General features: G+C 54.5%; 3 protein-coding genes across 9 annotated transcripts; 1 reads left to right on the top strand and 2 right to left on the bottom strand.

Moving 5' to 3' along the window:
- Positions 1-33: 33 nt before the first annotated feature.
- Positions 34-6,434, bottom strand: RHOC (ras homolog family member C). Of its 2 annotated transcripts, none has more exons than XM_024119781.2 (5): positions 6,308-6,434; positions 2,666-2,829; positions 2,003-2,123; positions 1,548-1,678; positions 34-647 (listed from the first exon to the last, which is right to left on the bottom strand). In XM_024119781.2, exons 2-5 carry the CDS (start codon positions 2,819-2,821, stop codon positions 474-476), a joined length of 582 nt encoding a protein of 193 aa, XP_023975549.1. In that variant the 5' UTR covers positions 2,822-2,829; positions 6,308-6,434; the 3' UTR covers positions 34-473. The 2 variants fall into 2 exon arrangements, with proteins under 2 accessions (XP_023975549.1, XP_023975550.1); XM_024119782.3 differs by lacking the exon at positions 6,308-6,434 and adding an exon at positions 5,738-5,760.
- A 59-nt stretch (positions 6,435-6,493) lies between these two features.
- Positions 6,494-25,626, top strand: TAFA3 (TAFA chemokine like family member 3). 3 transcript variants are annotated; one of them, XM_007114242.4, is made up of 5 exons: positions 6,494-6,811; positions 21,373-21,488; positions 22,086-22,235; positions 23,164-23,288; positions 24,394-25,626. In XM_007114242.4, exons 1-5 carry the CDS (start codon positions 6,516-6,518, stop codon positions 24,403-24,405), a joined length of 699 nt encoding a protein of 232 aa, XP_007114304.2. In that variant the 5' UTR covers positions 6,494-6,515; the 3' UTR covers positions 24,406-25,626. The 3 variants fall into 3 exon arrangements, with proteins under 3 accessions (XP_007114304.2, XP_054940355.1, XP_007114303.2); XM_007114241.4 differs by lacking the exon at positions 24,394-25,626 and adding an exon at positions 19,376-19,433 and having other exon boundaries at positions 6,744-6,811; positions 23,164-23,375; XM_055084380.1 differs by lacking the exon at positions 24,394-25,626 and having other exon boundaries at positions 23,164-23,375.
- PPM1J (protein phosphatase, Mg2+/Mn2+ dependent 1J) lies at positions 8,720-14,575 on the bottom strand. 4 transcript variants are annotated; one of them, XM_028489002.2, is made up of 10 exons: positions 14,158-14,575; positions 12,438-12,552; positions 11,441-11,728; positions 11,042-11,154; positions 10,682-10,766; positions 9,979-10,097; positions 9,711-9,774; positions 9,447-9,554; positions 9,240-9,335; positions 8,720-9,039 (listed from the first exon to the last, which is right to left on the bottom strand). In XM_028489002.2, exons 1-10 carry the CDS (start codon positions 14,481-14,483, stop codon positions 8,941-8,943), a joined length of 1,413 nt encoding a protein of 470 aa, XP_028344803.1. In that variant the 5' UTR covers positions 14,484-14,575; the 3' UTR covers positions 8,720-8,940. The 4 variants fall into 4 exon arrangements, with proteins under 4 accessions (XP_028344803.1, XP_028344802.1, XP_007114302.1 ...); XM_028489001.2 differs by having other exon boundaries at positions 9,184-9,335; positions 11,069-11,154; positions 14,158-14,570; XM_007114240.3 differs by having other exon boundaries at positions 9,184-9,335; positions 14,158-14,569.
- Positions 25,627-26,963: the final 1,337 nt, after the last annotated feature.

Below are 26,963 nucleotides of genomic sequence, written 5' to 3'. Positions count from 1 at the left end.
AGGGACCAGGAGAGAAAGACAGGAAGCCACACACATGTTGGAGCCTGTGGCCTTTATTCATGCCTCACACCAAGTACAGCCAGATGCAAGGCCCCTGCCCAAAGCAGAAACACCAGGGGCCCGGGACTCTGGGTTACACCCTCCAAGTCCCCTACCCCAGATACTCTCCTGTGAGCCAGAAGTGTATAAAGTGCTGGTGTGATGATCCTCTGGGGGAGGCCAAAGGGATCAAGAGCCCCACCCCTGGACCAAGGCAACAGGAGGAGGGACTGTGCTCTGGTTCCCAGAGCGCTGAGACGGGGCCTACGGCCACCACCATCAGAACTGGGGAAGCGCGATGCAGTCCTGGGCAGGAGGGAATTGGGAAAGGGAGCCTTCAGCAGGGATCCCTAATACGGTGGGGCTGCTGGGGGCAGGGGGAGTTTCTGCACCCCTGTGAAGGGAGGTTGGGGAGGAGGGGAGGCTTGGGGATCTCAGAGAATGGGGCAGCCCCTCCGGCGCTTATTCTTGCGGACCTGGAGGCCAGCCCGAGTAGCCATCTCAAACACCTCCCGCACCCCCTCCTTGGTCTTGGCTGAGCACTCAAGGTAGCCAAAGGCACTGATCCTGTTTGCCATGTCCCGGCCTTCCTCAGATCGAACAGGCTCCTGGGAAGGTAAAGAAAGAGTGGTCAAAAGAAGCTTCTGGTTAGGTGCACCTCACCCATATTTGTAACAAGAACAAATATCTCCTCCAGCCCTGACCCCACAAAGCATCCAAGCCGGGCCACCGTGGAGACCTTCTAGGCTAGAGACCCAAGACTCATATTTACCTTCAAAATTCTCTCCATCAGCCCTATACCCCACGGTACACTCTTCTCTTGCCTGAGTGAGGATCTACCATCTCCTGACTGACCTCCCGGCCTCTGTTCTCACTTCTTCCAATCCATCCTCTATGGCTGCCAGAATCATTTTTCTAACATGCTGACTCTAACCATATCTGTCCCCAGTTTAAAACTTTGCCATAATTATCTTCAAAGAATAGTCTAGATTCCTTATCCTGGCAGCTCTCCCTAATCAACTCGTCCTCTGGCTAGAAAGCCACTTACCAGGTCCCCAAATAAGCCAGCTCCCTCACTCTGGGCCTTTTCCCAGCCACTTAGAATACCCTCCGTTCCACATCCACAGCAGCCCACACACCTCCCCAGGTATACTCTGATGGCTCCACCTGCATACCTCAAGCAAAACATCTACTGTAAGAACCCGGTTCCCTGAGGGCAAGGATTTTCTCATTCATCTTAATGGCCCCAATGCCAAACAGTGGACAACAGACAAAATGCCAAGTGACCTTGGACAAGTCACTGTCCTCTGACAGTGAATATTGGGTCAGACCCTAAGGGCCCCTCTGGTTCTCCCTCACCAGGGTGGGGGTGCCAGGGGGGTAGGAGGTGGACGCTACTGTCACTTCTAACACGGGGAGTCAGTAGGAGGGAGGCTCCTTCACCAGCCTGCAAACCCTCAGAGGGCACCTTCCTCCCCAAGGCCTCCCAGCCCGGCGGCTGCACCCACCTGCTTCATCTTGGCCAGCTCTCTCCGGGTATGTTCATCTTGCCTCAGGTCCTTCTTATTCCCCACTAGGATGATGGGAACGTTGGGGCAGAAGTGCTTCACCTCCGGGGTCCACTTCTCAGGAATGTTTTCTGCACAGACACGTCCCAACAGGTGTTGGTGCCTCCACTTAGGCTAGAAGGCTTCCCGTGCCCCTTGTCTCCCCAGGGCAGAGTCTTAGAGGCTATTCAGCATGATAGTCACTTTCACAGGTCAACCCACCACCCCACCTCACAGTACACACCCTCCCCTGAGCCCTCCGAGGGCCAGAGTCACCACAGGGAAGGAGGCTAACGGGGCTCCCCGGCACCCCTCCCACACAGCTTCTGAAGATGGCTGAAAGGAGCCAAGGCAAGAGCTCCCTCTGGTTGGTTGATTCCAAGGGATTCTCAGCCCCCTCCCTCCAACCCCCTCACCCAGGCTGTCGGGGCTGTCGATGGAGAAGCACATGAGGATGACGTCAGTGTCCGGGTAGGAGAGAGGCCGCAGGCGATCATAGTCTTCCTGCCCTGCTGTGTCCCACAGAGCCAGCTCCACCTGACACACAGGGCCAGTGCTTAGCTAGCCTGAGGGCCCCAGTTACACACCCCACACCCTGCCACACCCAGAGGTCCTCTCTGAAATCCTGGTCCCTTAGGTTCACTGAACATCTACCTATTGAGCACCTACTATGTGCCAGGGATAGTGCTAATCATTGTCACACAACATAAACTAAGGTGAGTTTCTTAAATCCTGAGACAACAGCGTTTGATCTTTGTGCAGTTTGAGCTGCCATTGGGAGCGCCACTATTTTATTTAATACTCATAAAAACCCTTCGAAGGAGGCCTTACCATTATTTCCATTTCACAGCTGGGGGAGCTTAAGTCCAGAGGCAAAGGGACTGGGCCCAGATTACAGAGCCAGCGTGTAAAAAACCAGGAGGTTATCCAGATTTCCTAAGACTGCAGTTTCACTTCCTAACTTCCACTGGTTCCAGCAGGGAGAGTGAAGCAAGGACATGGGTGGATGGTGAGCACGGACATCCCAGGTCCATAAGTGATGGGGGCAGGCGTGGTTCCAAGGGGCTCTTCGCCTTTACCTGCTTGCCGTCCACCTCTATGTCTGCGATGTAGTTCTCAAAGACAGTAGGGACATAGACTTCTGGGAACTGATCCTTGCTGAAGACGATGAGGAGGCAGGTCTTCCCACAGGCCCCATCCCCCACGATCACCAGCTTCTTTCGAATGGCAGCCATGGCTGGGGCTGGTAGGGAAGAGGCAGTGGGGATGTTGGGTAAAGCCAGTAAGTCCACAAACACTTCTCTGGGGCCCCCACGCCCTCCCTGGAAACCGAGGCATCCAGTGAAGGGAGAAGAGGGAGGGAAAGGGGCTTGCTCAGGCATGTTCTTGCCAAGAACCAATTGGTCAGGCAACTGAGCTTGAAATTCCTAATCTCAAGGTCAGGGACAGGTCTCCCCCATGGATTAGAATACAGAAATGGGAGGTGGAAGAACCACCCACTTGGGAGCCAGAAAGCATGAGTTCTAATCTAATCCACTCCCCAACTGTGGGCCCCTGGACACCTAGAGGGGTGCTCAGGGACCAGTGACGTGTCCAGAAGGGCAAGCTTTTATCTATTCTACATATCAGGGTTTCAAGTCAGATGTATTTGTTACCAGGATTTCGATACTTTTTAAAGTTTAATAATTGTGAAGGTCCAATCTGGAACACATTGTCCCTCAGTCAGCACAAGTCATGCCTGCCCAGCGAAAAACCAAGGGTCCCTACCCATATGGGTGGGTAAGGGAAAGAATATTTATCACACCCCTAGGTGCCAGGCACTATGGTGGGCATTTGGACAAAAATCACCTCCCTCAGTCCCCAGAAGCCTGGGAGGTAGGTAGTGAGCTCCCCATTTTGACAAATTAGGAAAGTGAGATTCATTGAGGTTAAGACACGAATTCAGAGTTGTGGCATGGATGCCACTCAAAGCAGGGCTGTGTGACTCTAGAGTCTGTTGCTTTTCTACATATCACCCCAGAGGTGGGAAGGAGAGCACAGGGAGGGAAACCCAGACAGAGGGCAGCGGCAGCAGCCAGCAGGCTTCCCTGGCCCACCCTGTCCCGGTCCCCAGAGCCCCGAGTCACACAAAGGAGGCTCAGTCCAGGCAGTGCCCACAGCCCACATTCGGGCAGCCTGCCTTCCTCCCCCTGCTTCCTACTGGGCCTGGAAGCTACACTGGGTCACTCAGCCCCAGGCAGGGGACAATGACCACACTGTAGGGAGCCACACATCTACCACAGCAGAGCGACTGAGAATAATCCACTAGGGAATCACCTCCACCCACTCCCTGGAACAGCCCCTTCCTCTACTCTGTCCAGCTCACCCTGAGGCCCTGCCCACCCCTCCCTGTGACTCAGGGCAAGGAGTCAGCTTCCTGGGGTTTCCATGTGTCCCCTGCCCCCAACACACACCAAAGAGCATCTGCACAGTTCATCACACCTTCCCAGCTTCCCCGAGCCTAAGCTGAGCCTCACTTCCTCCTTCCCTGGGGAGAGGAGCTGACCTCCAGCCGGCTGGAGTTCCCAGGCCTACAGCCCAGGAGGAAGAGAGGGCGGGCTCTGGGCCTGAGATGAAGTCCAGGCTGTTGGGAGAAGCGGGGGCTGGAGCCGGTGCTGGGAGGAGCCCCCCAAAAAGAGACAAATGAGGGCCAGTCCCAGCACCAACCACACAGGGAGTAGTTAAAAAAGAAGGGGACGGTAACCTGATCTCTGCCCCAAACCTGGCTTTTTCTCAGTCCCACATCCTGTCAAACTAGGCTGAACTCCTTTACTCCCCACGCACCACCACCAACCTCACAGCCCTGCCTTGGTCTGCCTTTTAGGGAGCGAATACTCCAGCCCAAGGCAAGCTCTCTTCAGCAGTGGGATCCCAGGTGGCCTCCCTCCCCTCCACACACACATGCACAACAGTGGGATGGGGGCAAGTGGATATGAATCAGAGGGAATTTATAGGAGTTGAGTGCACGGCCACACTCTTCCCATCACAACAGGGGCTCTCTCTGATACCCCAAAAACAGGCAAGAAGACATTCACCCTATCAGCAGATCCCCTCCAAAAACGGAAACCACCCTTCAGAAAAGGGGGTCTCAGGCTTCCCTGGTGGCGCAGTGCTTAAGAATCTGCCTGCCAATGCAGGAGACGGGTTCGAGCCGTGGTCCGGGAAGATCCCACAGCCGTGGAGCAACTAAGCCCGTGCGCCACAACTACTGAGTCCCTGTGCCACAACTACTGAAGCCCGCGCGCCCTAGAGCCCTGTGCTCTGCAACAGGAGAAGCCACTGCAATGAGAAGCCCGCGCACCGCAATGAAGAGTAGGCCCCGCTCACCGCAACTAGAGAAAGCCCCTGCGCAGCAACGAAGACCCAACGCGGCCAAAAATAAATAAAACACATTAATTTTTAAAAAAAAGAAAAGGGGGTCCCCTGGAAATTCCACCCAGGTGACCAGCACACACCCTCACCTACTCCCACAGGTTCCATTGGTCCAACTGTGGGAAGACAGGCTGGGGTAGCCTCAACCTGGAATGGGCAGTGTTGATGGAGGGATGGAAAGCATTCACCACTGGGGTGAATACCAATTGATTAGGCAGGAGTATGCCACTGCCCTTCCCCGCCCCAGGCAAGGCAGTTTAGGTGGCACCAGACGGTGGTGGGCAGAGGCCAGAACTCCAGGGCAAGGGCATGCATTAAATGACCTAGAGCCCCCCAGCTCAATTAGAAGACGTTCCCTTCAGGCTCAGAAGAGTAGTTGGCCCAGGCCAGGCCAGGCCACCAGGCCCAACGCCAAGATGGAGAGAACAACAGCTCCCTGTGAGAGGCAGCCCCTGAGGAACTGCCCCACTGACCCTAAGAGGGGCAACCAAACCCCACACGGGGCCTGGAATGACCCTGGAACTTCTGGGGCCTTCCCTGGAATAAAACAGCTGCCGTCTCCTCGATCATTCTCTAGATTTCCAGATGAACCAGGTTCTGCTATACCCTGCCCACCACCCCTGAGGTCTAGGGAAGAAATCAGATACCTCCTCCTCAACTTGAAAACCACACACAAACACACACACACACACACACACACACACACACACACACACACGATCCTTCCCAATCTCCCGTACCTCCACTCCAAGCCGGCTCCAGAAACCATCTACGGCGACGTCCAGACCCTCGGGGCAGTGGCAGCCCCCGCGGTCACACCCGCCCCTATTCCCGCCACTCCACAGGCCCGGCGGGGGGGGATTCCCACCTCAACCCGGACTCGGGCCCCGACCCACACCCAAGCCCAGGTCCACAGAGGGCCGCCAGGCCTGGGAGCTAGAGCGTCTGCGCTGAGGCTCCCTCGCGGAGACCCAAGTTGCCGTCTCTCCCCACGCCCGGCCGGGCAGGTTCCGGGAAGCCGGGAGGAGAAGGGAACTGACTCCGACTCGGACACCAAGAGGCGAGAGGCCGTGCGGGGCAATTCCCGGGGCCCCTCACTGCAGCCCAGGAGGGCAGGGAGGGGTCGAGCCGGCCCGACCCCCGCACCGCCCAGACGCCGCGTACGAGGGAGGGCAGGCGGCCCGCGCTCGGACCAAAGCCCCTCCCCGGCCGGCGCCCCGAACTCCTGCCAGGCGGTGAAGGGGGGAAGTGCTCTCCTGGGGATGAGTTCCCAGGACGACCCCGCCGCCCAGAGCCCCAACCCGGGATACCTTCAGCTCAGCCGCTTCCAGCTGCGCGGCCGGTGCCGGAGGCAGAGACTGACCCGAGGGGCATCGCCCCGCCCTCCTCCGGCGCCGCGGCGGGGAGGGGCGACTCGCAGGGAGGAGCGGGCCGGGCGGCCGTTGGCTCCGCCCGCCCACGGCCCCCGCTCACGGCCCCAGAGGGTCGCCCAGCGAGAGCCCCCGGCGTCTGGGGGAGATGCCGGGACTGTGGAGGAATGGGCAGCGGGGCGAAGCGCGGCGAACGGGACCCCTGAGGACTCTGCCTCTGCCCCACCTTCCAGCTCCTAGTGGCGGACCGGTGTCGGGAAAGTTGAGAGGCGCCCGGGGTGGGGTCAGGAAAGGGCCGCTGCTGCCCTCGCGTGGCCAACCGGCCACCCGCGCCTACATCACCTGGGGCTTCGCGGGAGGCAGGACTGGAAAAGGCGGCTTCGGGGACGCCCGAGGAGGAGGCCGCGGAAGATGCCCACCCTCTGCTTCTAGGATCATTGCGGAGTAAGTACAACCCACCATCATCCCCCCAGGCCTGGAGACCTTTCAGAACCTTTGAGATTAAAGGCACTTGGTTCCACCTCACAATTCCCTTCCTTCCCCCTACCTGGAATTTCCAACACCTACCCATCCTTCCACCCTGGAATCTTTCTGGATCCCCAGCTGGGAATTCAGTTGCCACCCCCGTTGTATTATTTCTGTGCCTCTAGGGACACCTAGCCGGGCCTGACTTGTGCGTTGGGTGTTTACCAACACGTGTATCTTCTTCCCTGAAAGGTACCTGAGGAGGTGGATGGAGGATGAGGAAGTCGACTCACATTTTATTAGCTTGTGCAGGGCACACTACATAGCTTCTAGTAGTCATCACAGATCTCTAGGTTAAGTGTACCCATCCCCTTTTGCCTGTAAGGAAACTGAAGCTCGGGGGAGTTAAGTGGCTTAACTTAAGTGGCTTAATTTTGCCATTTGTATGTGGCAGAGCAAGAACTCAGATAGTCAGGCCTGTCTGGCTCCAAAGCTGGTCTCTCTCCCTACTGCCCACTGTGATCCTCCAACCTGTCCCTTCCCACTGTCTGGCACAGTGTGTGGCACATAATAGATTTTCAACAAATATTTGCTGAATGAATGAATGTTAGAAGTCATACAGACTTTAAAGATCTGAAGAGCAACCCACACATTTGCTAAAGGACGAAACTGAGGTCCAGTGCAGTTTTGCAGTTTGGTCCCAGGCCTCTTAACTGGCTCAATAAACTGAGCTGTGTGCTCAGTTCAGATCAGTTTCTGCCTTCAGAGAACTTACAATCTAAATTCCAAATGCAGACAACTTAAAGATAGGTAATAGTTATTGAGCCCTTATTACATGGACCTGGCTCTACATACATAAACTACTTTAGTCCTACAACTACCTCCTGAGGTAGTACTGTTATCTCCATTTTTCCAAAAAGCAAATTGAGGCTCAGAGAGATTGCAAACCTAGTGTTGGGTTTGGCACCAGGACCCAAACAGCAGAACTTTCAAGCCCCTGTTCCTTAACTGCTACTCCGTACCAACTCCTCATATAGACAGTTACAGTACAAGAGGCGAGCGCTGTAGTGGGGGCATGTGTGGGCTGTGGAAGGACAGGTGAAGTGTTCAGGATGAGGTGATGTGTAGATTTTAAATGAGTTGGAGCTACTCCAGACTCACAGAGTTGTGGAAACCACAAGGCGGGGTGGGGCAGAAGACAGGGCCGGAGAAGGAAGCAGTGGCCAGATCATGAAGGTCCTTATATGCCATGCTCAAGAGTTGAGTGTCAATTTTGGTCTAGGTGCAGTAAGGAGCCACCAAAGTATTTTCTCAGAGGAATCACCAACTCAGATTCACCCTGTGGAAAGGGCTCCCTGGCTGCTGTGTATATTATATATTGAGGAAAGCAGGGGAGTGGCTTGGAGACAATTAGGAGGCTAATATACTGAAGGACTAAGGTAGTGACTGTAGAGATGGACAAATAGAAATAAATTTAAGGGACTTCCTTGGTGGTCCAGTGGTTAAGACTCCGCGCTTCCCATGCAGGGGGCACAGGTTCGATCCCTGGTCCCCCAGGGAACTAGAATCCACATGCAGCACGGCCAAAAACTAAAAAAAAAAATTTTTTTAAAGAAATATATTTAAAAATATATAATCAACAATACTTAGTGATTGATTAGCTTGATGAGGAAGAAACGGAAGCCAAAGGTGCTCATCTCCAAGAATTCTAACTTGAGTAGCTGAGCTGGTGCCCCCTGAGATGATGAGCGGGGAGAGGACATATTTGTGGGGGAAATAATGAATTCAGTTGGAGGAATCTTGAGTTGAATTGCCTGTGAGATGTCTAGGAGATGTTCAGGAGACAAATGGGACAGTTTTTAGTCAAAGTAAATAAAGACACACACATTTATCCATCTGGTTTATTTGCCAAGAGCTAAAATTTTGGATCTAACTGGCACCCCTTCTTCAGTTAAATTGCCACTAAAGAAGGTCAAGGAGACAACTTCAGAATTTGGGTTGGGAGAGGGATCAGCATGGAGAGGCTGGGATGGTGGTGAGAGGTTCAGGGCTGAGCCCCTCAGGAGTAGCTGCCTGGCCCTCCCAGGGGGATGACGAAGACCGAGATGTCATCCCCGGAACCCAGCTTGTTGTTGGGGAGACGCCAACCACGGTCCCGGGGGGTGCCCCGGGCCCCCAGGACCAGAGCTTGGGCCAGAGCTGTGTACCTGTCAGAAGCACATGTGCACATTCATGTACCAACATGTATATGGGAAGATGGATACACAGGCCCTCATGTGGGTCCCCAAGCATTTCTTCCCTGTGTCCCTTCCTTCCCCATCATCATCCCCTTGCCACCATACAACCCCTACCTGCTGGGGTCATTGGGCTCATAGGCTGATAGCACCCTGTCCACAGTGGCAGCTACCTCACAGTCACTGGTGACATCCCACAGCCCATCTGTTCCCAGGACTAGCACGTCATCTGGGCAGTGCTCATACTGCGTCAGGTCATACACTCGTACCTGGCGGAGAGAGAGGGTGCAGAGGGAACTTGGGGATAAAGCGACCTTGGGAGAAAGCTAGCCTGAGACCCCTAGAGCAGGGAAGGCTAAGGAGGCTCCCATGTGGCTCACCTCAGGGAAAGAGGAGAGGAAGGGCTTGATGGGCAGGGTAGAACTGCAGACCCTGAGGTTGTGGTCTCCCAGGCCCCGGGTCACCCCAATGGTGGCCATCATTCGAGCCTAAAGGAAATGAGGAGCAGACACTACTATAGCCTTCTCCCAGTCTCTCTGGGACCATGGACCCTTTCCACCCCTACCCTCGGGTAGAACCTCCACCTCCCTAGACAAGTTGTGGTGGGTCCTCCTGCCCTCTCCCACCTCTACCATGGAGTTTACCTTTTTGCCCTCCCCACAGACCAGAGGAAACCTGAGATCCTCCAGCTCGATCTTTTTGTAGGCCCTGGGGAGGGGGGAGTAGAGGAGGCATCACCCCAGGCATCAAAGTCCCTCTCCCCTAGGAGCCATACCCCTTATACAAACCCCTTAGAAGGGCCGCATTCCCCCAGCTCCCAGCCTGGCCCAGCCTCCAGCTTCCACCTTGCTGCTGGCGAGGGACTGGTTGTGTTGCCATGGAAACGGGCCCCAGCTCTGAGGGAAGTGTTACCAGCCAGTCATGTTCTGGTCCCGGTACAGCATCCTCTGCCCCAGCTCCTTAGGCTGAACTCTGCGGGGGAACTCAAGGTGGGTGAATTCACCACCCAGCAGCTCTGGTTTCAGGAAGCCCTGGGGTTGGGAGCGGCCAGACAGAGCAGAGGGCCAGGGGGCATTAGGTTTACAGTACACCCTGGTGTAGAGGCAATGTTAATTATAGCAGACCCTTAAATGGAGTTTACTGTGTACCATGCACTGTTCTAATATTAACATATATTAGCTCATTTAATCCTCACAACAACTTTTAAGGCAGGAACTCTTGATTTATGGATAAGTTCAGGGAACTGTTGAAGATCACACAAAGTACTCAAACCAGAATTCAATCCCAGGCAGCCCAGCTCCAGAGCCATTGCTTTAAAGCACTAAGCTATCCTGCCCCTTAGGGGCCTTTGCTGTTTCCTTCCCCCACTCTGACCGCACTTCCTTCCTCAGTTGGGGCCACAGTGCGACGCACTGGAGCAGCCCACGCTCTTTCCTGCCACATCCGCCACACCAGCTCAGCCCTGCACTCCATAGTCTGTGGAGTGGCCTTCCCAGTAAGCTCCCAGTAAGGAGCGGTCTGTCTGTGGTGAGAGTCGGAGAGTCCTTGGGACACAGGGTACAGAGAGGCACAAGATTAGTAAGGAATGGGAGTAGGGAGTTTAGTTTCTACTTACAAGCATCTGAAGACGCTGGCGCTCAGTCTCCGGGGTGAACTCCCGGGACATTGGAATGATTTCTCCATTCCGGACAATGATGGCTCTGCCCAGAGAAACAAAAGGTTTGGGCTCGGCTCTCTGCAACCCCCTCACATAAAGAGTTCCAAAAAGACAAGGCCCTCCCTTAGAGTCCCTCACCCAGACCCCCAGTTTTCCTCCCCTCATAGCTATTTCAGGCCCTTCCTTATGTCTGTGATCCCTCCTGAACCGTTCCAATCTCTGAATGTTAACACCCACCACGTCACTCTCTTCTATTCCCCCATCCCAGAAGCTTGACCCCTCCCCAACACTGCCTTTTTCAAAGCTCCCACCCCGTACCTGCTGTCACCTGCATTGGCTACGTACACCTTGCCTAGCAAGTAGACCACAACCAGTGCACAGCAGCCCCCCTCCACTTGGTGGCCACGCCGCTCCCGGGCCATCTGCTCATCCTGCCATATGAGGAAGGGTCAAAGGGGGTGGATGAAGAAGAGGCTCCAGACACACAGCCACCCGCCCACATCTGCAGAAATAAACTGGCCCAGGCAAGCCACACTGGTGGACAGTAGGGAAGACATCAGTATAACACCCACTTCTCCCTCCCTCTGAACCAAGTTCTGCTCAGGTTCTCAAAGCTGTTATGGGTTCTCAGGGTCACCTCCTTAGGCCACCTGACTCCCATACAGAGTTGACCAAAGTGTCTGCCTGGCAGGCCCTTGGCCCGCGCCGCCCACTTACCATGAACTGGAAGGCATTCTCAATGGCACCCACTACCAGGCTCTCATGAGTCACTTCCTTCTGCGAAGACCAGCAGGACTGAGGACCAACCAAGTGAGAGGAATCAGAGGAACCTGGAGCCCCCGGGGTGGACGGGAGGCAGAGGGGAGGTGGCGAGGGGTCCTGGAGTATCTCTACCAGGTCCTTTAGCTGCTCCCGAATGTGGCGATGCAGGAGCCTAGAGGCCATTTCGGCAGCTCTGCCCCCTGCATGCCCATCAAACAGGCCCCAGTAGTAGAAGCAGAGTCCCTGGTGGAGGAAAAGTTGGAGGTGAGTGTGTGTGTGTGTGTGTGTGTGTGTGTGTGTGTGTGTGTGTGTGTGTGTTAAGCAGGGAGAAGAGCAAGACTCTGGGCATCCATATAAACATTAGAGAGGAGGTTAGATTTTGGTATTTAAGGCAAATTAGATTTATTCACTCATTCACCAAAGGCATACTATGTGTCTGAAAGCAAAGCATCAAAAAAGTCAAACTTGGGGCTTCCCTGGTGGCGCAGTGGTTGAGAATCCGCCTGCGGATGCAGGGGACATGGGTTCGTGCCCCGGTCCGGGAAGATCCCACATGCCGCGGAGCGGCTAGGCCTGTGAGCCATGGCCACTGAGCCTGTGTGTCCGGAGCCTGTGCTCCGCAACGGGAGAGGCCACAACAGTGAGACCCCCGCGCAAAAAAAAAAAAAAAAAGTCAAACTCAGAGGATAAAAGATGCAAAAATAAGCAATGGTAGTTATTAAATCATCAATGAATACATGAGCATCTCCATTTTAAGTGGAAAACTAAATATTCACACTGACACGGTAGAATCTACCTGATCAATGCCAGATAAAGGTTCTGTGCCACTAAGGTAGAAAGCTAGTGAGTTAGGGGGTAGGTCTATCACATGGCTCAGATTAAAACCGAATGCCTAGAATCCCTGGGGATAGGTGTCTCCTGTGGAGGTTAGGAAAGGGGGTGGGTAGCTTACCTGGCCTCGGCTAGGCTCCCTAGGTGCCCCTGAAACACTCCTCCGACCTTCCACATACACCACTTCACAGCAAGCCTGGTCCTCATTGTGCCGGCTCTTGCCGGCGTTGATGACCCTGTCAGGCCAAAGTGACCACATCAGGTTAGACACCAGACCAGGTCCTGGAATAACTCCCACCTGAGACGCACATACCCTCTCTGGCCTGCTGGCCAAGCTGAGAAAGGTCACAGCCAGCTGGGAACCAGGCCAGAGGGAGGAGGAGAAGGGAGGCAGGGCAAGGCACAAGGAGTACTGCCTGGGTGTTGGGCTCCACCACCTCCTAGAAAGGCCACAGCAGCACTCTCCCACCTCAGGTCTCCCATCCCTTCCCTAATGGTGCCACTGGGGGAGGACCTGGATGGAGGGAAGGAGGTTTTAATTCCTGGCTTGCCAAGACCCTGCATCCACTCTGACCCCCAAAAAACTCTTCTAGCGCCTTGTCCACAACACCCCACCCCACCCCACCCTCATGAGCACACCCACCTTTATCCTAAAATCATCCAGTGAAAGTTTCTGCTGCTTTTCTTTTTTTTTTTCTTTTTTGGCCTCATGTGGGATCTTAGTTCCCCACCCAGGGATCGAACCCGCGCCCCCTGCATTGGAAGCATGGAGTCTTAACCATTGGACCGCCAGGGAAGTCCCAGTTTCTGCTGTTTGGCAATGAGTAAGTGCTCCGGCACAGATCAGGAAAGAGGAATTGAAATAGGGTAGGAGTGGAAGCCTCCCTGGACTGCGCAGGAGCCACATAACCCCAAACTCTTTCCAAATAGGAAGTTAAAGGAGCCGGTAGTGGGGCCGCGGGTCCACCAGCCACCACCCTCAGCCCCTCAGCCCCCGCATCTCCCTCAGTGCTCTGCTCTCCCAGCAGATGCATTAAAAATCCACCGGCCCTGTAGGAATTCCCTAGTGGTCCAGTGGTTAGGACTCCGCGCTCTCACTGCCGGGTCCCCGGGTCAGGGAACTAAGATCCTGCACTGCCAACAAACAACCAAACAAACAAAACAAAACAAAAATTCACGCAGCCTTGGAGCAAGCCGGCTGCTGCCGCCACTCCCACCGCTCTGGCCCGGAGGTCCACTTCCTTGCCTGGCCAGGGCAAGTCCACCCGCCAAGGGGTGTTCAAAGGGGGCCCTCCCGCTTCCCCGGGCGGCCCCCTCCCCCGCCCCTGGGGAAGCCGGCGGCCGCCTGGTGTCGCGGGCTATTTCTGGGTGTGGAGGGGGAGGGGAACGGTAAGAGGGACAGGGAACTGGGGCGCTGGGGTCGGGAAGCCCAAGGAGTTTTTCCATCCAGCCGCCATCTCCTATATTAAAAGGGACCCCCGCTCCTTGAAACCTCTCCTCCCTTAGCCATTAAACTACCGGGCCGCGACTGACAACTGGCCAGCTCATCGTTCACGGGCCCTCCACTCTCCGGGCTCTGGGAGAGAACAAGGTTCCGAAGCGGCGCGGGTGAGGATAGTCAGCGAGCTAGAAAGTCCTGAGAAAAGCTGCACCCGACTTGAGAAAGAGCTGGGAGTGGGTGCGGCCCGAAGCCCAGAGGACAGCAAAGGCCCTGGGAAAAAGGAGCTCCTGGCACCGAGAACGGCGAGGGGGGATGCGTCCCAGCGCCCGGGATGCCGAGGTGGGGAGGAGGTTGGGAATGGGAGTCCCATCCTGGTTAGGGTGCCCCCGGGGGCGCTCACTCGGCGTAGCCCGTGCTCCAAGGCAGGCGACGGCCAGTGTCCGGGGGGCTTTGCACAGCCCGGCCAGCGTGGTCATCGGCGCGTCGCAGGCCCCCAGGGCTCAGCTGCAGAAAGGTCGGTCGGGAGAAGCTTGCTCGAGCCTCTACTGTCCTCGCGGGCGCCGCACTCCCGCTCCCAGCCCTAGCCGGAGGGCTTCTGGGACCTTGTGGAGGGGCGGCGGGTGGCGCCGAGGTCGAGTTGGGCAGGTCCGGCGACTTGGGGCGCGGAGGCGGGGCGCCCCCAGAGCTCACCAGGTGCGCCACGGCCGAGCGCACCCGGTTTAGCATGCTGCCTCCCTGCCCCGCCCTCGGCCATGGCCCCGCCCCAGGACAGTCCCCTCCCCCTAGGGCTCTCGAGGGGCGGTGCTCGCTCCGGTCAGTTCGGCCCCACCATTGGCTCCCGGCCCGCAGGGCCGGTCCCCGGGAAAACTACCTGCCGCTCTGGGCTAACCCGGGAACAGCCCCGCCGGCTCGCGGCCTCTCCCCAGCCTCGTTCCGACTTCTTCCGCCTCTGTTTTTTTGGGGGAAGAAGGGTCTGCTGTTGCAGGAAGGGAACAGAAATCTTATTTCAGCCTTGCTCTATATTCATCAGCTAGAACTTCCCCATTGTGACGGGAGGGTGGTGTCTCCTCGCCCTGGGTTCATTGTGGCTAGCCTGCCCAGAGGGTGATGGAGCTGATGATCTCCGTTAGCGACCGCTGGGTGTGAAGCTCCATGTGTGGTAACACCTCTGGCTGGGGCTGCCGGAGTGAGAGTGAGGGCCAGCGAGCTGGTGCTGGGAGTGGTGTGGAAGTGGTAACAAGGCAGGCTGGAGCCAATCATCCTGAATTAGGGAGCTGGATTGCCTAATCCTGGATTCCTGGATTCCCGAGGGCGCTGTTCCCCGTAAAGACCACCGCTAGATCCGGCAGAACAGTTACCACTCCGACTCCACTTTTTTTTTTTTCAGGACCCAATTTCCGCCCATGTTTGGACCTCCCCTGACCACAACAGAACTGTTAGTAAGGATAACAATAACTACATTTATTGAGGACTTACTAATAATAGGCCCTCTACAAAGCACTTTCTATACTTTAGGCCCTTTACACTGCACACTAACCCTGCAAGGTAGGTTTTATTATGTTCGTTTTATGGATGACGCAGGACTGGACGCTCCTGTCATTTTACACGACTTGTTCCAGGAGGTCAACAGCCAGTGGGAAATTCATGCCCATGTCCGTTCCCCAGCCACCCACACCGATTCTTAAGAACCAAGCTGATTTATCTAGGTCAGAGAGGAAGGGTTAAGAGGTAGGTGAATAGAAGAGGGGGGGGTTCCTCCTCTCCCACCCTCCTCCTCTTAAGGCAAAGGCTGAGAACAGTCCAGGCGAACAACTTCTGTGGCTGCCACCGGGGGGAGACAGAGGCCAGGCTAAGTCCCTGCCTGAGAGGGGAGTATTAGACCTGATGCTGGAATAGCTATGTTCCTAAGCCTGGGAATTGATTGTTAGGCCTCCAGAGACACCTCCTACCCCACACATGGTTCAAATGGGGACAAGGCCCTTATGGTCCTAATGCAAGTCAGGGTAGTCCTCAGGGACTGGCACCCAGTTCATGGTGTGGATTCCACCTCTGGACTCTGTCAGCAGGGTGCTTCCTGACCATGACCCTCTCTGTTCCTGGCTAGACTGTACCCCCAGAAGGGGTGTCTTTTCTGGTAGCTTCCAAATAAAAATCTCACAATGGTCATTCAGGTTTGTAGACTTCTGTAATTATGCCTGCACTTTGGGAAGAGAGAAGGAAAAAGAAGAAAAGAAAAGAAAACCAGAAAAAGTCAGACCCAAAGGCACATAAAGTGGCAAGGCAGACAGGGAGATAAAGAACATGCTGCTGCTATGGGTATTTCCCTCCTGTTTGAGAAAAACTGGAACCAGCTCACAGATAAATGGCATAAACAGCAGCAGCAAGCCATAGACAGAAGAAAAAATATAACATCCTGGCTATTTTTATTATTCAGTGTTTCTGGGACAGTTTGCTTACCACTTCTCCGTGTCATCCAGCTCCATAATCCCTGCTCTTCACAACACCCATCATGGTGTGACTGCAAGTAGGCCACAGAGCCAGGGCCCAGAGACCCCTAGTTCTAGCAACAGATGGTCAGCAGGGATGTCAACAGCTCCCTTGGGCTCTAGAACAGCCCTCCGACCGTACCCAAATCCTAAGACTCTCCTCTCCCTGAACCTCTCACCTCCTATTCCTGACATCATCACACCTCCTCCATCCTCAGACTGCCCCAGAACCTGGTGAGAAGGTCACCACCTCTACTCATCCCTGAGGCAGCACAGAGTGAGAGGCAAAAGGGAGATGGAGTGGGAAGAAGCAGCCTTGTAGGATATTCTTTGCTGAGAACTGCTCAGAGGCTGGTCCTGCCAGGAGTGTGCGAGGCCTCAGCTAGGGGTGGGAAATGGGTATCCTCAAGAGAAATCCCTTTAGGAACTTCCTTGGTGGTCCAGTGGATAAGACTCCACTCTCCCAATGCAGGGGGCCCAGGTTTGATCCCTGGTGGTGGAACTAGATCCCGCATGCATCCTGCATGCATGCCACAACTAAGAGTCCTCATACTGCAAATAAAAAAGATCCCACGTGCCACAACTAAGACCGGGCACAGCCAAAATAAATAAATTAATTAATTAATTTTAAAAAGACAGAGAGAGAGAAGTCCCTTTATCCTGGGCCACATGCAGTGGCTCAGAGCCAGGAACTGGGCTTCTTCCCTTTGCCTCTCCCCTCCCCATTACTCCAATCCCGGAGCCCTCTTAAACTAAGAGGAGTGTCCTTCAATCAAGAGACAAATTCACAGACCACCACTTCCTCTCTCATTTGTCTAATACTTTCACATCCAGAATCTCACCCTGTAAAAAAATTACACACTATACAATTGCAATTACGTTGCAATTTTTATGAAGAAACTGGGTCTCAAAGTTTCGTTCCCAAGTTGGGGTTCATACCCATCATCCACAGGCCTACCAAAGCCTTCCTGCCTGCCAGGCCCCTACCCACATGCCTCCCCTGGTCCTTCCTGCCCCAGAGGACACCACTCCTGGGGTAGAGATCATTTGCTATTTCCTCTTGGATTTTAACATTTTAACACTGAAGGGCTACCATAGCAATCTAAAAGAGCATTGTCAAATAGGATTTTGTGCAATGTGGGAATGTTCTGTATCTTTTCTGCCCAATACAGTAGTCCCTAGCTGCATGTGGTGATTGAGCACTTGAAATGTTGTGAGTGTAAATGAGAAACTTAATTTAAGATGTCATTTACCGTATTGGACAGTGCAGTTCGGGAATCTTCAAGGTTCAAATCCCGTGAGGGTCTGGGCTATCAGTCCTCACACTCAGCACCCCACCCCAAGCCCCAAGACCTCCAGAGTCTTGAGGGACCTCTCTGAATTACCTGCCTATACCAGGGGCCACATCGCGGGGTCTGGCTGTCCTCTCTTCCCCGGTCTTGCCTCGAGCGCCAGGGGTCGCTGTGCCCGCGGGGCCGGCGGAGCGCTGTGCGCGGTGCCCGGCGCTGTCCGGGAGGCGGCGGCGGCTACGCCCGCGCGGGGCTGGGGAAGCGGGGGCAGCCCCGGGCTAGGAGGAGGAGGCGGCGGCGGCGGCGGCGGCGGCAGCAGCGAGCTCCCAGGCCTGCGGGCGGGAGCCTCGGAGGGACCCCGGCTGAGCTCTGCAGCTGGCCGAGCGGGCCCGGAGCTCCCCGGTGCCCAGGGCGGGCCCCGCATGACCGTGATGCCAGTTTGGCCAGAGCCCTTCCGCCTCGGGGACGCAGCAACTTGGTGAGGGGGACAGGACTCCGGACTAGACAGCACCGGAGCTGACCGCTCCCGCCTGCAATCCGCCTTTCGGAGTCTCGATCCCGGGCTCAGAGGCTAGGAGAACCTCAGGCCGGCGGGTGGAACCCGTGGGTACCGCCGTGGGGCAGGTAGGTCCCAGGCGTGGGAGCTCATAATTGGGAGGACTGAGTGGGCGCGGGGCAGGGGCAGGAGAAGGCAGGGAAAGGTTAAAGGATCTTGTGGTTCACATTCTCAACTCCATGCTGGTATGCAGGGGTTTGGGGAAAACAGCCTGGGAAACTGAGGCAGGAGTGTGGAAGCCTGAGAACAAACCCCAGAAGCTTCTTTCTCAAACTCTCTCTGAAGGAAGGAGTAGAATACCAGAGAAGGCACCCCAAATGCCCACTCCCGGGTCTTCTGGGTCTTGGGGTTCATAGGAGAGATGGGAGAGTTGGGTTGGAGGTGTGGCAGCTCAGAGAGAAATGGGTTGGGGGACTGCCGGAGAAAAGGCACAGCTACCTTTGTAATGATCGAAACAAAGCTTCCTGAAGGGGGCAGGGAGAGGAGATACCTACTCAGAAAAGAGGTACTTCTAGAAGCTCTCTGCCCGTGGAGCACACCCATCCCAGGGGTTTTGGCATCACTTCCTCCATCTGCCCCCACAGTCTTTTCTGGTCTCTCACTCTGGGGAGCTAGGACACATGGCTCTTGGTCCTTCTTGAGCCCCACCATCCTACCTGCCTCAGTTCCACCTCCCTCTGGAGGCTGAGGGAGGGGAGGTCTTGGGAAAAATGGAGCTGCTTTGGGGCTGAGGCCACTGAGGCTCAGAGACCTGGAGGACTCCCATTCTAGCCCGCTAGAGTGGGAATGGGGGTGAGGGCAGCAGAGTTGAGCCAGCTCCTGGCCAGTCCAGGAAGCAGGTGTGATGGGGCTAGGAGGAGGAGGCAGAGAGGATTCAGGACCTCAGGGGTTATTATTCTCAGGCACCTCTTCCTAGCAGTGGCTGTCAGATTCTGCTCAGGAACTCTTCCCCGGCCTTCAGCCCCTTCCCAAGGCCAGGGTTGGTTCTTAGACACCTCCTACCATCAACCCTGCTTCACTCCTGGCACAGAGAAGCTCCCTCCGTCTTCTCTTCTCAGGCCTACCAACCTGCATGTTCCCAGAGTCTGCAAGGACCTCTGCGAATTCCCAGGCAAGGGAGGGACTCTGCCCCCTGTCCTGGCACCTTGGGGAACAACCTCAGAATTAGGCACTACTTCAGTGCCCAGTCCATCCACTTGCCCTCACCCAGGCCCTCCTCCACCCCCTGCAGGGCCACGGGCTCCCTCTGTCCCTTGCAAACCACAAGAATCTCTCCTATTTGTCTAGGAAGAGTGAGTCTGAGGCCAGTGGATGAACTGACAGAAGATAAAAGATTCCAAAAAAGGTGAGTGAGGAGACAGTTGAAGAGGGAGTTGGGGGAGGGGGGGTGCGTAGACAGAGATCAAGCACCCTAACCAAGGGAGCAGCCGGGTCCTGGCATTTGGTTTGGCCTCTGGTGTTCCCAGCACTAAGCTGGCACCTGAGGGAGCACAGTGATGCCCCAAGGGGTAGCAGTGAAGCAGAGGAGGTGGTTCATGCCCCTTCTGTGCTTGGGTGGCTCCCAGCTGCTCTGTGCCTCTGCTTTACTGGGGTTCCCTCCATTTCTAGTCCACTCTCTGGGACAGATTTGGGAGATTGGAACCATCAAGGATGAAGGAGAAGGAAAGGGGAAGAGAGCCAGAAGCAAGGTGGTCCAGTGGGAACAGGGCAGGTTTCTGGGCTCAGGGTCTTCTACCCAGATGCTGCCTGGCCTTGGGCAAGTCATTTGACTTCTATTAGCCTCCATTTCATTTCTTCCTTTTTATATTTAAATTTTGTTTAGGCTGAATTGCTAGTACCTTCCCGTGGTTCAAACCCCAAAAGATTAAAGAGCAATAGGGAGAGGGATTTCCCTGGCAGTCCAGTGGTTAAGACTTTGCCTTCTAATGCAGGGGGTGTGGGTTTGATCCCTGTTTGGGGAGCTAAGATCCCACATGCCTCGCGGCCAAAAAGCCAAAACATAAAACAGAAGCAATATTGTAACAAATTCAATAAAGACTTTAAAAATGGTCCACATCAAATATTACTCAGCCATAAAAAGAAACAAAATTGAGTTATTTGCAGTGAGGTGGATGGACCTAGAGACTGTCATACAGAGTGAAGTAAGTCAGAGAGAGAAAAACAAATACGAAGTGAAAGAGTGGCATGGACATCTATACACTACCAAATGTAAAACAGATAGCTAGTGGGAAGCAGCTGCATAGCACAGGGAGATCAGCTCGGTGCTTTGAGTCCCCCTAGAGGGGTGGGATAGGGAGGGTGGGAGGGAGACACAAGAGGGAGGTGTTATGGGGATATATGTATACCTATAGCTGATTCACTTTGTTATACAGCAGCAACTAACACAACATTGTAAGGCAGTTATACTCCAATAAAGATGTTTTAAAAAAAAAAATGGTCCACATCAAAAAAAAAATCTTTAAAAAAAAAAAAAGGGAGCAATAGGGAGAAAAATATCTCCCTTCTACCTCTGTATCCCAGCCAACCAGTGTCCCACTCCCAGCCAACTAGTGTCCCTTCTTGTTGGCAAACAATGTTATTAGGGTCTTTTGGTACATTTTCCAGAGCTAGCTTAACCCATATTTGAGCAACATATATAATCCCTCCCTTTTACACATTGAATACACATCACCAGGCACTTTGCTTTTTTTCCCTAAATGATGGATTATCATTGGAGATCATTGCATGCCTTAGTACATAAAGCATTTCCTCATTCTGTTACAGCTGTCTGGATGGGCATTGCACAGATGGCACACAGTGTATTTAGCCAGCCCTTTACTGATGGTTGTTTAGGTTGTGTCCAGGCTTTTTGAGTATCAGTTTGCTCATTTGTAAAATGGGTACAAATAATCCTACTTTGTAGGACAGTCGTGAAGGATTCAAGAGTATGTTTGCAGGGTCAAGTGCTCAAAACATGGCAGTCAGCATTATTGTTCCTTCCATGTCACAGCCCTCCATGGGACCATGCCTGGTCCATTCTTTAGGACCCCTCCTAAATGTCATCTCCTCCACAAAGCTTTCCATGTTTTTCCCAGCAGAACAGTCTCCCTTCCTGCTCCCCTTTCTGACTGGAGTACTCACCACTTTCTATAGTGAGTCTGTGCCAGGCCGAGAGCTGCCTGGGGACAAGTCGTGCACCCTGCCCGCCTCTGTGCCCCCCAGAGCACGTGGCACAGTGGTGCTGGCACTGGGCACTGGGAGGGCTCCTGCCTGGAGTCAAGCAAGGTGTGTGCTTCTCTCTGCAGGATGCGTGAGAGGGCCACACAGAACTGGAGCACGGGCGGCTGGCTGCTGGCACTTGGCCTGATCTGGCTGTGGACCCACCTGGCCTCGGCTTCCTTGCAGCCTCCAACTCCAACAGGTCTAGGGGAGGTGGCGGGGCCCCGGGGCAGGAGGTTTTCCAGGATGCCTGGAAAGCTGGACACCACTGCACCCTGTTCCACAGCAGGCAGATCTCTGAGGCAGAGTAAAACCCACAGATTCAAGGGCAGACCCATTCTCACCTTCCCTTCCATGCCTGAAGGTGTTCTGCAGGGAGAGGAGCCCCCGGGTCAGGGCTTAAGTCTAGCCTCCTGGCCTAATTCTGTGGTTTTCCTTCTGGGATGGCTAAAGCCGGTGTAAGCGGATGATCCTCCCCACGCATTGTAAGCCCTCGGGGCCCTTGGCCTCATCCAGAGGAAGCCAGGAGATGGGGGATGGTGTGGACTCCATCTTTCTCCTGCCCAAGGGCCAGACTCCGTCAGGGTGATGAGTGTGGCCTCACTGGGGAGGAAGGAAGGATAGGAACACTGATGTGGCAGGAAGATGTCATCTGTTTCCTCCTCCCCTGCAATTGGAAATCTCTTACCTACCCCTGCCCTGAGCTGGGAGGAGGGGCTGGAGGACAACTAGGGCGGGTGAGAGGGGAGCAGGGGTGCTGGCCTGGGCCGGGCATCTGATGGTGTGCTGGCCCTTTCAGTCCCCGTGAAGCAGGGCACCTGCGAGGTGATTGCTGCTCACCGCTGCTGTAATCGGAACCGCATCGAGGAGCGCTCCCAGACTGTCAAATGCTCTTGCTTCTCTGGCCAGGTGGCCGGCACCACCCGGGCAAAGCCCTCCTGCGTGGACGGTGAGTGAGAGGCTGGGACCTGGCAGGGAGGGCTTGGTCAGAGAGATAAGAAGGTCTGTCCAGGCTTCGCCATCTGCTGGGGATACAATTTCATGCCCAGCTCAGGGCTTTCACTGTCGGAGTCTCAAATGATGGGGCCACCTCTGGGAGGAGGGGCACAGATGTGACCATCCCCATCCCATAGATGAGGAAAGCTCTGTCACAAGCACACGCCCTCCCTCCTGACCACACCTACTGCCTGGCACATAGGCAGATTAATTTCCTCACACGATCTTCTCAGGCCTCCCGTCAGCCTCATCACCTCACACCCACTCCTCCAGACGTTGACTTCTTCACCTGCGGCTCCTTCCCAGGCCTCTTACACATCCCCTCCTCTCGTTCTCAAGCCGGCCTTTACCCTCCCCTCACATGGACACACGTGTATCGCTTGGCCATGAATTCCTTCGTAGCCACCCCTTTCCCACGGCCCCACCCATGCTTATTTTCTTACTCTCACATGGCAGCACCATAAACGTGCCCACTTGTGCTCACACACACACACCTACTTGTGCACTCCCTCAAATGGCCTGCACGCTTGCTCACGTATACCAAAGGGTATGTTGAAGACTGTGCCTCTCTGCTAATGATGTGGTGGCTCAACTCAAGGGTTGCCTTAGAGACAACTTCCCCTGCCTTCACCCCTCTCTGTCTTTGGTGAGATGTAGGGGTCAGTGGGGTTGAGGTTGGTATGGTTATGTCCCAAGGCCTCAGCTTGAGTACTGCCCTTCCGGGCAGCCTGGAGTAGGAAAAAGACAAGGGAAATGCAGGGCTCTAAGCCAGGGTGTGTAGAAACATGCCCTCATTCTGCACGGACCACTCCCACGCCCACAACTGCATGCTGTACTTGCAGAGAACTTAGAGCTGCCCTCACTGTTTCCTGCTCCCACAGCCTCCATCGTCCTGCAGAAGTGGTGGTGTCAGATGGAACCCTGCCTGCTGGGCGAGGAGTGTAAAGTGCTCCCGGACCTGTCGGGATGGAGCTGCAGCACTGGACACAAAGTCAAAACCACCAAGGTATCCAGGGAGAGACACTTCACCCCAGCCCTACTGTTCCCTCTTCGCTGGGGGTGGAAAAGGGGGCACAGGAACCCTGGGGTCTAGGATGCCGGTTTCCCAGGGTGAGATCTGCAAGCCATGTGGGCTCATCCCCGGACAGTCTCCCCTGGGTTTGTCTAGACCCTGGGGACTGAAATCCAAGGTGTCCTTCTGGGCAAATTCCTGATGCTCCTGAGGCCTTAGCTTCCTTCTCTGCCAAGAGTGAGTTTGCCTTCCAGAACATGTCAGGTCCATAGAACAAAGTAGAGAATTGAGGGAATTATCTAGATAATTGAGAGGGGAATCTCTGCAAATAGCCATTCTGCCCTCCCACCCCTGCTGCAGGCCCACCCCCACACTCCCACGATTCACACCCTGTAGCTCGCACCTGCCTTTTTCTGGTTGAACTGCTGTGCTGACACCGGCCAAGAGGATTATTATTTCCATGGTTTGCTGCCTGCCCCACAGAACAAGGGATAATCAAAATTTTATCGAACTCATTAGCAGTTCCATGTGTGTCACGTTTAATCAGTTGTATTGCTCTGTCATGGCCGTTTGTACAGGTGGGTGACACTGTGGGGCAGGCCAGAACTCTGCCTCCCGCCTTCCCTCCCCACCATCACACCCAGCAAACAAAACAAGCAAAGAAAACAATACAGAAGGAAAGGCGGGCTCCGGAGTTCTGAAGAGAACATTTTCATAGGGCACAGAACAGGAGCTACAGCGAGAAAAAGTGTGGCTGGATCTAAAGTAGAGCTTCCTATCTGCAGGCAGGCAAGGGACACAGCCATTCTGAGTATATTTAAGACTAGAAGAGACCCACCCCCTAGCTTCTGACATTTGTCATTATTGTATGGGTTTGGATTTGTAGCCTGTAGATCACTGTGCTTGCAGTTTGGTAGTTACTCTGAAGCAACCAGTGGTGACGCAAGGCTGATTTATGTTTGCATGGGCCACCCAACCACACTTTCCCAGTCTGGGCTGCTTTAGGGGAAAGTGACCTGCATATCCTGGGGAATCTCGGGCACACTGGCATGGGACAGGCATTCCCTTCTCTAACCTTCCCGCATCACTTGCTCTCTAGGTCACACGATAGCTCTTGGAGTCATGACCTGACAGCTTGTTTGAGCCACCCACTGGAGAATGGTGTCCAGTTATCAGCTGGCAAATACGGAGACTCACTTCCCTGGACCCACACCCTGTGCAAAGTGCAACAGCACTCTTTCCAGAGGTACTGCAGTTAAGCTTCTCAGCAGATACGTCCTCATATCTCCAGGCCAATCTCCAGCCACATACCTGTGGTGCTGGGCTCTCCCTGGGGGGACACAGAAGAAGGTCAAGATAGAATCCCTACCCTTAAGGAATGTTTAGTCAAGTTGAAGAGCTGACGAAAGGCAATCAAGGTAATTTAGATTAAAGTGTGTGGTATCAGACTGGTTTCTGGCCCATATGCTGTGGGCATGTTGGGGACCGTTCACCCCACTCCAGTTGAGGAGACTCCCACAGCCCTTCAGCCACCCTCTGGCCACAGGGCACAAAGACATAGGTCATATTCACCACCCACTACTTCGGTGGGACCTCACATCGGTCCGAATCCCCGGCAAGCTGCTGACCTACTGAAGTAAAACACTCTCCCCTGATGCCAGACCGGCTGTATCTCATTTGGATGGGGCTGAATTGACTTGGGGAAGGAAAGCAGAGATGAAGCCAAACAACTTTCCAGAAAAGCTTCTGCAGAGGCCTTGCCTTCTTTGGACACACTGGGTATGGGCTGGACAGGACTGTAAAATCACCCCCACCCAAGCACCCCAGGTTTTTGTTTGTTTGCTTGTTTTAACAGATGAGGAAACTGAGTCCCAGAGAAATGAGGTGACTTGCCCAAGGTGTCACAGCTTGGGGTCCCAAATCTCTAAGACGGCTGACCTTTCACTTAACCTGGATGTTGGGATTCCAGCCTGGGCCTTCCATGCTGTTTTTATCTCAAGAACAGGAACCTGCAAAGAACTGGCTGGACAGCTCAATGATTTTGAGTAAGAACTTTTACAAAGTTCACTCCTATCTGAAATAATCCAGAATACCTACTCACCAGGATGCAGGGCCACTGGGTCTCCACTCTGCTCTCAGCCCCAAAACTTCCAAACAGAACCCATGACAGCCCAGAGGTCACTCAGCCCAGTTACAGCTGAGCACTCTGAGCTGGAAGCCTTGTCCACTCTAACCTGTCTCTTCCGGAGTCCTTAGGCTGTGCCTCTCAGTGGCTCTGGTTCCAACAGAGGGTCTGGGTGGCGTCCAGGGCTAGTCAGAGTCCTCTTCCTTCAAAGGCCCTGCTAAGCAGCAGGGGCGCCCCTGCTAGGCAGCAGGGGAGCCCCTGCTGGGCTGGATGGAGCCTCTGTCCAGGACTGAAGGTCAGCCAGTCAGGCTGGCACCCTAGGTGGTTTGCCGATGACACACAGGCCTCAGGGACTCAGAGACGTGAATTACTTGGATGTCTCATCAATAAGAGAATTACAGCCTCAGTGACTGCTGGCATCAGCTGGGATCAGGTAGGATCAGGTGGGATCTCCAGGACTGCAGGTGTGATGGGGCCTTGAGGGGAGGGGCGTCAGTAGAGACCAACTGGGACAATGCTGAGTTCTGACCCTCAGAGAAGATAGATCAGATGACGGGTTGAGGCTGAGAGTCTCAGTCCCTCCCTGCTTCTCTCCCTCCCTCCCCATGAAGTAGAATCAAGACCGTTCACTCCACTCCAGGGTTTATCTTCTTGTTTGCCTTTTTGTTGTTTTTGGTAATGGGGTGAACAATGATGCCAGCTTCCCACTAGACTGTAGATGTCAGAACTCTGACAACTTCGAATCTCTGCATACAGTGAGGTCACAGGGTGGGGTAGTCAAGGAGTAGGTCAAAGGTTGTCATCACCTCCTTCAAGGTTGGGGAGTGGATTAAGGGATTGGCACTCTTTCTGGAAAGGATAGTAAATATTTGCAGGCCACATACAGTCTCTGGCATATTTTTTGTTTCTGTTGTTGTTTATTTTGTTTCATGTTGTTTTAAAAAACCTTTTAAAATGTAAAAACCATTCTTAGCTCAAGGGCTGTACAAAACCAGGTCCCAGGCAATTTTTGGAAGGTTGCCAACCCCAATAAACCTTTGAAGGCAGGCCATCTCTGCAGCTTGGGTCTGCCTCCCGGCCTGCCTTTGGTGCAGTGGGAACCTGAGTGTGAGAGGTGGGTCGGGTTTTGTTTTTCTTCTAATGTTCCTTGAGAGACTGGTGAGTTAATTATTTAGGCTACAAATGAGACAGCTTTAGCAGAGTCGGACAATAAGAGCCTGCTCTCCTTGAAGCCAGGATGCAGGCTTCTCTACTCCCTCCCCATCCCTCAAGACTGTGTCCAGGAGGGAGGGAGAGGGCTCCAGCCCCCTGCGCATCTGCTGCATCCATAGCCAGTGGGCTGTGAGCTGGGGGATGATGCTGTAAACACTCCCCCCAAGCTGCCAACTACCGCCCGCCCCTGCCCCAGCCAGCCTCCTTGATCCTCCCTGACTTCCCTCATCCCTGCTTCAGAGAAGACCTCCTTCCTTTGGCACATGCTGGAATTTGCTAATTCATTTTTTTAACCCCTCAAAGCCTCCATTTCCTCCTGACCTAATGATATA

The sequence above is a fragment of the Physeter macrocephalus genome, chromosome 4 (genome assembly GCF_002837175.3).
Source record: "Physeter macrocephalus isolate SW-GA chromosome 4, ASM283717v5, whole genome shotgun sequence".
Taxonomy (NCBI): domain Eukaryota; kingdom Metazoa; phylum Chordata; class Mammalia; order Artiodactyla; family Physeteridae; genus Physeter; species Physeter macrocephalus.
This window is presented reverse-complemented; position numbering and strand designations above follow the sequence as displayed.